Source organism: Paramisgurnus dabryanus, chromosome 1 (genome assembly GCF_030506205.2).
Source record: "Paramisgurnus dabryanus chromosome 1, PD_genome_1.1, whole genome shotgun sequence".
Lineage (NCBI taxonomy): Eukaryota > Metazoa > Chordata > Actinopteri > Cypriniformes > Cobitidae > Paramisgurnus > Paramisgurnus dabryanus.
In genome coordinates, this window is record NC_133337.1 from 40,724,617 (window position 1) to 40,737,888 (window position 13,272).

At 33.0% G+C, this 13,272-nt stretch overlaps 1 protein-coding gene across 3 annotated transcripts; it reads left to right on the forward strand.

Annotated features, from left to right (window-relative positions):
• Positions 1-959: 959 nt before the first annotated feature.
• On the forward strand, positions 960-7,271 carry LOC135743084 (uncharacterized). Of its 3 annotated transcripts, none has more exons than XM_065260623.2 (15): positions 960-1,062; positions 1,527-1,616; positions 1,694-1,759; positions 1,989-2,039; positions 4,133-4,260; positions 4,375-4,665; positions 4,754-4,849; positions 4,934-5,054; positions 5,479-5,496; positions 5,642-5,769; positions 5,899-6,192; positions 6,283-6,378; positions 6,471-6,603; positions 6,703-6,785; positions 6,892-7,271. In XM_065260623.2, the coding sequence occupies exons 2-15, from the start codon at positions 1,559-1,561 to the stop codon at positions 6,967-6,969; spliced, it is 1,641 nt and encodes a 546-aa protein (XP_065116695.1). In that variant the 5' UTR covers positions 960-1,062; positions 1,527-1,558; the 3' UTR covers positions 6,970-7,271. The 3 variants fall into 3 exon arrangements, with proteins under 3 accessions (XP_065116695.1, XP_065116696.1, XP_065116697.1); XM_065260624.2 differs by having other exon boundaries at positions 1,694-1,747; positions 1,986-2,039; XM_065260625.2 differs by having other exon boundaries at positions 1,694-1,744; positions 1,986-2,039.
• Positions 7,272-13,272: the final 6,001 nt, after the last annotated feature.

Below are 13,272 nucleotides of genomic sequence, written 5' to 3' on the forward strand. Positions count from 1 at the left end.
TTTAACCAGGAAAAAAATCCCATTGAGATTCAGAATCTCTTTTTCAATGGAGTCCTGGCCAAGACAGCAGTATAAAAGCTTCATAATTAAAATATACAGCAAAAACAGACAACATAAAACATAGATTCTTTATGTAACCATTCAAACAAAACTGGTTCCTCTATCTATGGCGTGATAAGCATATTATTTTTAAGAGTGAAAGTTTATCTAGCATCAATTCCAGGCAAACAACGAGAATGTTTTCATAAGACAAAAATGAGTTTAAAAACAGATGAATGGTTTGTGGTGATAATAAAACATCAATTAAAAGGATGTTATCTACCTTAAACCGTAAACATTAACAAAAACGAATAAATCACTTTTCTTTCATATCATATTCAGAATGCACAGAAACCTGATTTAAGAGCTGATTACATCAAATTATGTTTATCTGTATATCTGATCTTTTAGCTGGTTTGAGATAAAGACTCCAAATCTGAATTCTGCAAGCACATTCCTTAGCAATAAAATCAAGAGCAAAACTGCAACACATAAATAAACTAACTAAACTATTTCAATTTATTTTGATAGGCTTTCAATTAAAATTAAATTGTATCCCTGTAAGGAATTGGCGTATTGTCAGATCTATTGTGTTGTTCTGAGAAGGCATCCATTTATATCCTCATTCTGCAAATTGTTTGGCTATTGTGCTCATTGTGTGCTGACAAAAATAATTTAAGTTGCAAAACTCTTTTGTCTTTGTCAATGCTTTCCCACGTGAGGCTTGCTTCATGAACACTTGACCTGCAAAACCTTCAATTCTTTCCTTAACAGAATAATGTGCAGAAAAATGTAACAAATTTTAGGGGTCACATATAAGACAATATTTTTGTGCAAATTTATTTGCATCTACAATACAAAGCTTTATTCTAACAACAACTACTTGCAAGTATACTAATCTTATATATTTCATAGAGGAGGGTTTATTTACGGGGTTGTGAAACCTTTAAAAGCAGAAGACTTCCTGCACAGCAGTTTAACCCACAACAGGTGTAAGAGCACGTTGAATAAACCTAACTTGAGGTAAGTTAAAGATATCTATTCTGTATATCTAATATGTCTCATGCTCTTAAGTACATTTATATATTTATATTTTGTATTGTATTTGATATTATTCACTTACATGTATTATTATATGATGAGTGATTTTTAACTGCTTTCATACAAGACAAGCAAAAGCATTTTGATAGAAAGCAATGTTTACTACATTTTTGCATTTATTTCTTATTAATAACCAAATAAACAATTACAGTAATATACAGTAGGACTTTAACTCAAAGATGTGTAACATTAGACTGGTTGCAGTTGCCAAGGAAAACTTGTTTAAATAAAAATTCAGTTCAATTGTTGCAGCTTTAAGTGCAGCTAATTTAATCAGATCTGTATGTTTAATAATAAGTCCTTTAAGAGATCCGAATTAAGGTAAAATTCACATATAATATTATTAGTCATAACAAGACTAATAATAAATCTCTTTTTGATTACAGAATATTCTGGTTTCATCTTTGACTTTGCAATCATGGGACTCATTGGAGTTTCACGAAATCTTCTGGTGTTCATATCGGTTCTGTATCTGAGTAAGATCTTCATTGTAGGTTTTAATAACAGTATTAATGTGATTATTAATATTAATACATCTGTTTTTCTTTAATAGCCAGTGCAACAACAACACCACCACCACCACCACCACCACCAACAACAACAACAACAACAACAACAGGTAATGATAGACCTGTTACATCTAGGATAGAGTTCACATTTAGGAGTTAATCCAATTATGTAAAAATAATGTAAATGTGCTATCTTTCACGTTATGGAAAACATACCAGAAATATTGATTACTCATTTTGCACTCTGTCAAATGTAAAGTTTGTGAATTGGATCACACATTGAGCTTGTCAATGTTTTAAGGGGTCTTTAATGATGTTTGTATGCGTTTATTCTTTCAGCACCCTTCACAACGTCTACAACTCCAACTACCAGTACAACCAGGACAACTGGTATGTTATATAATTCCAGAATCAGATAGAAACCTGAACCAAATGTCACAAAACTGACCAGTATTTTGGTACTGATGTGTAAATAGTTTGTGTGTTTACTAGAGACAGAATTATATTTTATGGTAATTCACCTAGATTACTGTAAACACAAATGAGATTGAGATAGGAAATTGATAAAAAAAAATGCATCTTTCTGTGCTTAACCTGTAATAACTGTTATATAGAATATAATGACTATAAAACGCAAAACAAATTTTTCATTTATGTATTGTTTTATGGATAATAGTTGTGTTAATCAAGTTTGTAATGGTGCCAATGACTGATCTGGAAGAGTAAAGTAAAACCTTGAAGATAATATCTCTATCTTTCACCCAGCGCAATGGCTAGGTGGTTATTTTTAATGTTGGGTAAATAATACACAGAACACACCGCTTGGGTAAAATTGCCACAATGCTGGGTTGTTTAAACCCAACTGCTAGGTTATTATATCCATGGTTGCATAACAAGAACCCAACATTGAGTTTAATTTTTTACCCAGCATCTGTACTGTCCAATATTTACCCAACATGGCTTAAAAATAACCCAGCCATTTCTAGAGTGTAGGTGCATTTTTTTGTTGCTATTTTTAGCCCCACCTTGTTTAAAGGGGACATATTATGAAAATCTGAATTTTTCCATGTTTAAGTGCTATAATTAGGTCCCCATTGCTTTTATCAAACTAGAAAATGTGAAGATCAACCCAGTAACTTAGTTTTGGTAAACCATTTTCTGCAAGCACGTAAAGATAGGTCATTGAAATTTGGCTGTCAGAAGGGGATAATACCGCCCCTTAATCTGCACTATCCAACCACGGCACTGCCAGATCACCTCATTTGCATTTACACGCCCAAAATGACACACCCAAAATGGCACATTTTTGCTCACACCTATAAAGTGGCATTTTTATTGTGTAATAAATGATATTTTGAGCTAAAACTTCACATATGTACGCTGGGGACACCATACTGTAAATTTATTTGACATATTAAAAAGAAATAGCAAATGCACTTGCGCCCATGGGCATGCCCGTCGAAGACGAGGTGCCTACATTTGAAATAATGAACTTGAGCATGCAAAAGATGCATTATGTGAATCACCCCTAGGAGAATAGGTTCAACCCTTATGGATCATGTGCATGGGACGTTTTTTTGTGGTTATCCTGGCAAGAGTGAATTCAGACACGTCCTAAGTGCGCCTGCGGCATTCGCTTCAGAGCTCTGTTTCAAATAAAATAGTTGTAGTTGTAACTACATGAGTTCATAACATTTTTCTAGATGAAGTGCCCTCTTATGATGTTGTTGTTGATGCAATGCAATCTTTCACTTTGTAATAGAAGTCATGAAAGTTTAACAAAAATTTTTGGGTGTTCATATCAGTTCGGTCTCAGATTAAAATATTAATGGCTCATCTTGCACTCCGTCAAATTTAAAAGTCTGCATGTTGAGCAAGTCAAAGCTTTTAAAGGGTCTTTAACTGTGTTTGTATGTGTTTATACCCCACACATGTAAATACAACTACAACAAGTGCTAGAAACTCCACTGCTGTTTCCGGCATGTTATATAATACCCAAAATCACACAGAAAAACAAAACAATAGGACTGCAAATTATATAAAAAATACAAATTTTTACATGATTTCTGGGAAAATAAGTCATTACTCTCTATGTCTCGGCAGTATCTCTGCTGTCTGCATCAGCGTAAAACTTTGACTATGCATAACTTTTTCAGGTATCAACATCATTCAGTTATTGCAAACCATCCCATTTGCTGTATTTCGATATATCTGCTGCCCAACAAAACAAGTTACATTTGCATAAAAATACATCAATATGCAAATAGTCAAACATCTTGTTTTTTCTGATTTACACTGTACTACAGGGTAAACTGTGCCAAATGTTACATTTGTGTTTTATGAATTAAATATCTGCTTTCGTGATGTTGATCTTATAATCATTATACTGTAATATAAGAATCATGATCAAAACATCATAAATGAGAGTGAAATGTAAACATATTTCTTACAATTTGTGTCTATTTCGGTTCTTTCCTCTGCAGCAATTTTCTATCCATTTGGCTCGGCGGTCGGAGACTTTAAGACTCTTGTTAATGGTAGTGAAGACTCCGCTACAGTTTACCTAACCAGTCCGTTTGTATATTTTGGGCGCACATACAATCAAATATATGTGAGATTTCAATTTCATTATTTACTGTCTAAATGAAAATGAAAAATCATCACTTATCCTAGTTCATACTTTGCTGTTTGTCTGATGGGTTTTGATTCATTTCTCTTAATGCAGGTTAACTATAATGGACTCCTTTCATTCAACCAACCTTTACAAGAAACTCCTTACACTTTTCCTAATGGAGGTCAAGATGTAATTGCTCCTCTCTGGGTTGACTTCGATGACTATGGAATTATTGCGTTTTACTACCAGGAGTACACATCTGGAAATGTCCTCACACGAGCCACAGAAGATATCAAACGCTATTACCCTGGTCTGAGCTTCAACGCTACTTGGGTCTTTGTGGCAACTTGGGACTATGTTGAAACTTGGGATTTAAACACATTTTTACATCATTCAGCCCCAGTAAGTTTGTTTTTGTAAGTTTTGACATAAAACTCTGTTGAGTGAATCTTGATGTTGCTGTGATAATCAAGGTTTTAAATCTTTTCAGTCAAACTTGTTTCAAGCGGTTTTAATTTCGGATGGTGTCTCCTCCTTTACTCTGATGAACTATGGTGACATGAGTGTGATCAATTATCCAGTGGAGGTAACATAAACTTTCACAATTTCTAAATATTTGTATTTTATAATTGATCTCGACAGGGTATAATTTTTTATTTTATTTAAATAGGCTGGATATGACACAATAGGCTCCACACATTACTTTGTCATTCCTGGATCAAACAATGGCAGCCTCACGTCCTTAAGTAATGTAAACACTCCAGGCCGTTGGGCTTTCTCTGCAAATCAAGGTAGGCGTTTTAACCCTAATCTGATCTGACGCTCAATGTAACAAATTAACAATAAATTATTTGGAATGAATCTGATAGTTTTGATTTTACTCTTTGATTTAAATTATTATAGTTCATTCAAACCATACAAACTTCAACTTTGTTGTCATTGTAACCCAATTTTAAAGTAATCATACAGCATGAGTGCGGATGCCTTTTTCCGCCCCTTTTGATTGACAGAATATAATTTGCCCTGATCAATCAGCCGATGTTCACCCAATAGTGAGAAAAAGTGCCAATATTATAGATAAAGGCTGATATAGCGATCGTTGTATCCTTACTAATTAAATTGTCCTCAAATATTTTACACCCCCAGTAATCATCGGTTACACCTGTGCAATATTTTGTATTGAGAATTTATTGCTCTCTGTTTTTCTTTAAACAGGCATTGTACAATTTTCAGGTAGGTAGACCCATGAATTCAATGAATTGTGTTTCTCACAGCCTGAACACACAGTGTAAAGTGAACAAACATCATAAATGAGTGTGAAATGTAAACGTCTAAATCAATGTTTGTGTGTATTTTTGTGTTTCTTTTGCAACACCAGAGATTTTCTATCCAGTTGGTTTGGCAGCAGGAGACGCACAAACTGTTGTTGTTGGCACTGAGGACTACGTTCCAGTTTACCTGTCCAGTCCATTTCTGTATTTTGAGCGGCCATACAGCCTGATATATGTGAGATTCAATTTCATTATATCAAGTTTAAGTACAAATAAACACAACTACTGTGTGATATTTAAGCATTTAAGATAACTGATACTTTGCTGTTTGTCGGATGGATTTTTTTTATTTCTTTAAATTCAGGTAAACAATAATGGACTCCTTTCATTCAACCAAGCGATCCCAGAATCAAATCCTTACACTTTTCCTTCCGGAGGTGAAGATTTAATTGCTCCTCTCTGGACTGAACTGGATGACTATGGGCTTGGTGAGTTCTACTATCAGCAGTACACATCTGGAAATGTCCTCACACGAGCCACAGAAGATATCAAACGTTATTACCCTGGTCTGAGCTTCAACGCTACTTGGGTCTTTGTAGCAACTTGGGACTATGTTGAAACTACAGATTTAAACACATTTTTATATCATACAGCCCCAGTAAGTTTTTGTTTTTGTAAGCTTTGACACAAAACTCTGTTGAGTGAATCTTGATGTTGTTGTGACAATCAATGTTTTTAATCTTTTCAGTCAATCTCGTTTCAAGTGGTTTTAATTTCGGATGGTGTCTCCTCCTTTATTCTGATGAACTATGGTGACATGAGTACAATAGTTTATCAAACAGAGGTGAGAGATTCTTATATATCCGAATAATAAAATATTTATGATTTATCCTCCATATCATATGAATATAGTATTTGTTTTTATGATTTAAATAGTCTGGATTTGACACAGTTGGCTCCAAGCATTACTTTGTTGTTCCTATGTCAAACGACGGCAACCTCATCCCCAACCTCAAGTCCACAAGTAATGTAAACACTCCAGGCCGTTGGGCTTTCTCTGTGAATCGAGGTAGGTGTTTTATCACAATATATATTTGATCTATATATATTATGCTAGCAATCTGTTTTTATATGTTGTTATTTGTTGTGTGTCTGTGCCTATCTTTAGAAAATGTGGTAGGACTTCAAATGAAAGTCACTTCATTGTTAGACCTAACAGACAGTGGGAACCTTGCGTTTGTTATGCAGAAAGTAAGTCAAATTACCAGGACTGTTCATGCAAAAGACGCTGCCAGTAGACAGTTATACAAATGTCAAATGCATGAAGTGTTAATCTTTCTCTCCACTTGTGTTTCAGCTGAAAGACGAGCTGGTTATTCTGGGTCTGCCGAGCGATGTGCGGGTGACTGCACGCAGAGTCGAGAAGACTCCTTAAAATAACCTTCATATACAGAAGCAAATTAAAACCAGTTTTAGTCTCTGACACCAGATAGTCTTGCTGTTGTCAAACTAATAAAGAGAAAATTAATGTTGCTCAACTGGATGAGGAACATTTGTGCTCTCGACTTTCTGTTTCACATACATATAACATTCTTGTTTAAATATAGCCTAAGAGTAAAGTTTTTGATCACTATTTCTGTAAATATTTCTTCCTGACTACTTTTTACTTATTTCCTACTGTATGTAGCCTAATTAATAACTTCTCAATTCTTTCACAATTTTTGTGGACATGCTAAACTGTACAGTAAACTCTACATGTTACCTATGGTGTGACAGTAATAATTATAATAATAAACTACTTTTATATATGAAATAGAGATTTTTTTCATTACATGCGGTTCAGTGCCACCCTGATATACAAATAGCATGGGAGAGATTTATCCTAATTATTAAACACATATTTTTAATTAAATTATGAATCACATTATTTTTCCCCAATACTTGTTGGCCATTTTCAAAAAATACGAGACAAACTTTTTTTTATCCTTTAAAACTGTGAAAATTATACCATTTAAAAATGATTGATGAAAATGTCTTCCCCACTGCAATATTCAACTGTTCTTTAAGAAATTTAGAGATTAAAATAAATCTGTGGTTCTTTTATGTGTGTCACACCATAGGACATTATGTCACATCAACCCATTCTCAAAATATGCGTACAAATGACACGCAGTGTGATTATCGTTCAATAGATACGCCAAATTCCGCTTTTGCGTGCAAATGATACGCCAGTCCTTCCCATTCACTTATATGGCGAATCGTTTCGTGTCGTTTTATTTATTGGTTTCTCATTTGTTTTCTGTTTTTTAAACCATTTTCGCTTGGGTTTAGGGTTAGATTTGAGATTTGTTTAAGCAGGTTATTTAATATACAGGTTTCTCTATCTATATATAAGCCATGATCGCTTGGAGTTGGGGTTAGAGATGGGGTTTTGGTTAGGATGTCATTTTTATATAGCAAAAAGTTGTTCTAACCCTAACCCAAGCGAAAATGATAAAAAAAACAGAAAACAAATGAGAAACCAATAAATAAAACGACACGAAATGATTTACCATATAAGTGAATGGGAAGGACTGGCGCCTCATAAGCGGAATTTGGCGTATGATAATCACACTGCGTGTCATTCAAGGACAGAATTCAATTCAATTCAATTTTATTTATATAGCGCTTTTCACAATTTGGTAATTGTATCAAAGCAGCTTTACATAATAGATGTAGTGAAAAGCACAGAAAATCGACAGATAGCACAACATAATACACAATAGCACAAGCAGCTAAATTTGCTGCGGCTATAAATCAACATTATAAGCTAACGTATTACTAATGTAACGTATAGAAGTTAAGCCCAAAAGGCTGCCTCCCCTAGGAGAAAAAAACCCTGGAATTTTAGCCGGGGAAGTAAAATAAAATTCTAGGAGGAAAAAACCCTTGGGAGATATATATATATACACATTGAAACATTTACGAATCTTTTGTTTCGAATCATTGGTTCGGAGCTTGTTTCGAACTGGCCAAAGTCACGTGATTTTTAGCAAACGATGCTTCATTACGTCTTAACTTTTTCGAAACATTTCGAAAATCCGACGATTCACCACTAGGGGGAGTTGATCACAAATGACCAGTGTAGGTGAACTCGGGTCAGTTTTATAATAAAAGTTCATAAAACATTCATCCTTCTGACTAATAACACTACCAATTTGTCTTATTTTGTTTATAGACAGATTTAATGACAAAAATGTGCAGAATTAAAAAGAGAGTTCGTTTTAATGATGTGTTTGCCATAAATAAAACTAAAAACACAGAATACACGTTTAATTATGTCTTAATTAAGTTAAATACTTTATTTTTCTTAAAAACATATTTTTAGAACATTCTTGCTATTATTTTGTAAAAAGAGTAAAATGTTTGGACAGATCTTGCTGTTTTTACATTATTTTGACCAGATGATGTCGCCAGCGTGTATGGTGTTTCGAACGCTTCGAAAAACTGAATCAATATGTGAAGCAATTGTTTACTGTATCACTGCTTTTTATTCAGATAGTTTTGTGCTGATGTTTTATTTCTGTTGAGTTCAGAGGTGGACACTACTTGAGTATTTTAAGTAAATTTTCCAAGTATCTGTGCTTTATTTGTCTTGGGAAAAAATTACTTTACTAAAAAATGTTCACTACATTCTAAAGCATAGAATCATACTGTGTATTCCTTTTATATTGCATATTAAAATTGATTTAATACTTTTCTTGAGTAAAAGTACAAAAGTACTTTTTACTTAAGTAAAAGTAAAAAAAACTAGATGTTTAATGTACTTAAATATTAAATATAAACCAAAAACTTGAAATTATGAAATTCTTTGGAATGTATGTTTTCCAAAGAAAAACACTAATAAAATACGAATATTTAAAAATGTACTTTTATGTAGAAAGTAAAAATACTTAAGTAGTGTCCGCCTCTGGTTGAGTTTTTGTCAAGATGAAATATTAAAGCATAAACATTGCATTTTGTTTGCACTGTGGTTAAGATAATAACTGATAAATAATCAACAAAACAGAATGAACAGAAAGATAAATGCTGGCATATACTGTATCTACAGTAATTGTCCTTAAACCAGAAATCATATATTTTTAATATAATATCATGTGATTTATAGAACAATATTTGCCCAAAATACCTAGTTTATGGATAATGCAGATGCGTGCTTCAGTGAGTCTTATTTAGACTATTAAAAAAGACAGAAGAACGCAGTTAAACCATCCAAACTAAATTAAAAGCCTCATGCAAAGCATTCTGGGAACCAGATATCCTTATTAACCCTTTCTGTTTTTTATGCCAGATATTGTTTCCCAGAATGCTTTGCATGAGGCTGTTATTTTAGTTTTATTCTGTAAAGACAAAGACTTTTTAATTTTTAATGTTCATTTAACTTTGAACAAACAGCTGCCAGTAAATAACATCAATTTAAATCTACAGCAAGATAACATACATTCACTGAAAAAAAAAATATTCATTTAATTTACTCAATTTTTTAAGGTGGTCGCAATCAATTATTTATTAAGCTACTTAAAAAAGCAGAAATACAAAACAAAACAAAAAACTTTTGTTTAAATGTAGCTTAAATAAATTGATTGAGTAAATTAAATGAATAATTTTTTCAGTGTTGTGGGTTGTAGTGTAAAGCGTTTCCAAAAAGTTGTTTTACACACAGAGGCAAAGAATGTTAAACATTAGAGAAATCTTTTCCTTGCATCTATTCATTTCAACATTAAAAGTATAAGTTCAATAAAACGTGTATTATTGGAAACAGATGAATCATATGGCATGGTTTAAAGAAATGTTGCAAGTGTGATTGACTTTGTGGATTATGTTTATATACAAAGAAAAGAGTTTCAATAGCAGAAGTGAACAATAGTAAAGTATTTTTTCTTTACTTACAGTAAGAACATTTTTCAAGTATCTATACTTCATCAGAAGGCTTTTGTTTGTAAAACGTTTCCTTCACTACATTTTTAAGCTCAGTCTCATACTTTTTTATTCCACTACATTAAATTTAAATTAATACCCAGTTACTTAAATACAACTTGAGTTAAAATAAAAAAGATTTTAAAGTAAAGTAAAAGTAAGAAAGTACAAAAAAAATTATGTACTTAAATGTAAAACAACAACTTGTATTTATAAAATGTAGTGGAGTAAAATGTATGATGATATGCTTTTGAGCATGTTTTCCAAATAAATAACACTGATAAATTACAGAGACTTGAAACAATTACATCACTATCACTACTGTTCACCTCAATAGTTAAAAAACAATGCACTTACTGAAATGCATGTTATTACTGAACGTAAGCCAGGCAGGAAAATTTTAAAGCAAAAATGTTTTGCTTTATTTGTAATATTGTATTTTTATCCTTTTTTATTTTATTTTATTCTTCTTTAATATTTCCGTCACTGGTATAAGCTGCAGAAGGGTGATAATTGACAAGAAATACACAGTTTTACACCATCTTGCCATTAACATTTCTCATTTCGGCAATCCTACAGCCTGAACCACTGTAGTGATTACTAAAATTACACAAGACTACACTTTAAACCTTAAAATAAATAACATTTCTGTAATCATTTAACCATTTTTGTAATATTTTGTTGGTTTGCCATGACAACAGCCTGTTTTGCTGTAATCCACATCTTTAAATTCATATAATTGCATGGAACAGATCCGAATTCAGCCCCAAATTCAAATATTCCTCCTCAAGAAGCTTTCCAACACATTGCTTTATGGCAGTGAAATCAAACGCTGGCTGCGTCCGAAAGCTCAAACATTTTGCTTTTGGAGGCAGCATTCCAAGGTATAAAGGCATCAAGGCACGTCCGAATCTGATGCACGTCCGAATCCAATGTTTACTTTACTTCCTGTTTCCTGAGATACCTTTGATTGTCCTGCCCCACAATTCTATGTGTGGGCGTGCCCGGGAAATATGATTGGTCAAAACCTGGTCAAGTTCGAAAAAATGAAATGCTGCTCAAGAAGCGACTGAAGCACAAATTTATTGTAGGATATATTTTCACTTTTTACAACATTTAATTGCATTTCTAGCGAAAATTTGTATTGTAGTTTTCAAATATATTATAAGTTATCTCTGGTTTTATAACAGAATTTCATTATTCTGCCTATGAAGTCTGTACGAATGTGTTTCTCAGCTTTACAGAGCTGCCTTCCATCCTCTGAAGCAAAAAGTCAGCTGCCTAAGCTTTCGGACGTAGCCGCTCATTGCCTTTTTCATGCTATGTCACAGATTTGCGACATTGCCATCTCTCAGTCGATGCAATTTGAAATTCGTGCCCTCACAGTGAAGCTTTGTCCCTATTCAAAGGCTGCGACTTCCAAAAAAAGCTATCCAAAAAACTTAATATACTTCACAGAGGACCACTTCTGCAGCACATCCTCATTTTAATTACTTTTGGTACAAATTTCGCAAGTTATTGTGATTACACTTATCTGTCTGTTATGCTTTTAATTTCTACATGGTTTTAATAAACTGTTCTAATAAACTGTTCTGGGTAGGACTGTATTAGCATCTTAAAAAAAAACTTTTACTATATTGTTACTATTGTTTCAAAACTTTCCTACACATTTCTAACCATTACAGTGCATAATATAAAGGTAATCCATATTTAATTATTTCGTATAAAAAGGGTAAGGTTTGGGGTAGGGCTACTATGGTAACATTATCGATAAAGGGAATTTATACAGTAATCTTTTTCCTCCTAAGACCTGTCATTTCCTGTTGTTTGCACCATAATTAAATGTTGCAAATATGTTGCACTTGAAGTGTACACTTAAAACTAAAGCTGTTTTAAAGGTTCTTCAAAGCGATTCTATAGAGCAAACATTTTTGTTTCTTGAAAAACAAGTTTCTTGGAAGAACCATTTCTTCATAATTCTTTTTTTTTGTAATCTAAAGAAGCTTTTTTGAGACGTTCTGAAAGATGTTTAACATTCTTTATGTAACCGTTCAGCCAAAAGCTGGTTCCTCAAAGGTGTCATTAAGCTCATTTATTTTTAGAGTCTTTGCATTTGTTAACCTATCATCAATTCCTGGCCTAAGCAACGATACAATGAGAATATTCTCATAAAACAACGAGATAAAATCAGTGGAATGGTTTGTGGTGATACAAATGCATCTCTTAAAAAAGCTCTCTAAACCACAAACAAATCAATAACTATTTTTCTTTCATATCATATTCAGAAAGCACAGAAATCTATTTTAAGAGCTGATAACATAAGATTTTAGATCAGATAAAAATGCCTATAGGCTACTGCACTGACTGCATGGATTTCGGTAAACATAATGCAAGGTTACATTTTAAACTTTTCTATTTCTCTCATTTGATTGAAATGAAACTGTTAATGAAACAAAAGATCTTATTTTAACTGCAGTAACTTTCGTAAAAGTTGATCAGTAAAACTAAACTCCATTATAAACCTTAAACTTAACTTAGGACTTTTGGCAAAAAGTAATTAGCCTATTTCAAATAAATTAATCTGAGTTACAGTTAGCCAGTAATAAGACCGAATGCAATAAAATGTTCGGTTAAGATAATCAGTTGTTTACTATGATACTTACATGTTTATGTGAATTTGTCTGTTAACCAAAAAGACGCGAACATAAACTCATTCAGCTCTGTGCACACGCGCTTGGGTAGGAAGCGCTTTGCCGCGAACAAGATGTGCGTCCCGTTTTCA

Bases quoted from the DNA above. Each gene is read 5' to 3' on its own strand.
- LOC135743084 (XM_065260623.2), top strand. From the start codon at position 1,559: ATGGGACTCATTGGAGTTTCACGAAATCTTCTGGTGTTCATATCGGTT. The intron at 2,040-4,132 runs GTATGTTATATA...TTTCCTCTGCAG, and splicing joins CAGTACAACCAGGACAACTG to CAATTTTCTATCCATTTGGC. The intron at 6,604-6,702 runs GTAGGTGTTTTA...GCCTATCTTTAG, and splicing joins GGCTTTCTCTGTGAATCGAG to AAAATGTGGTAGGACTTCAA.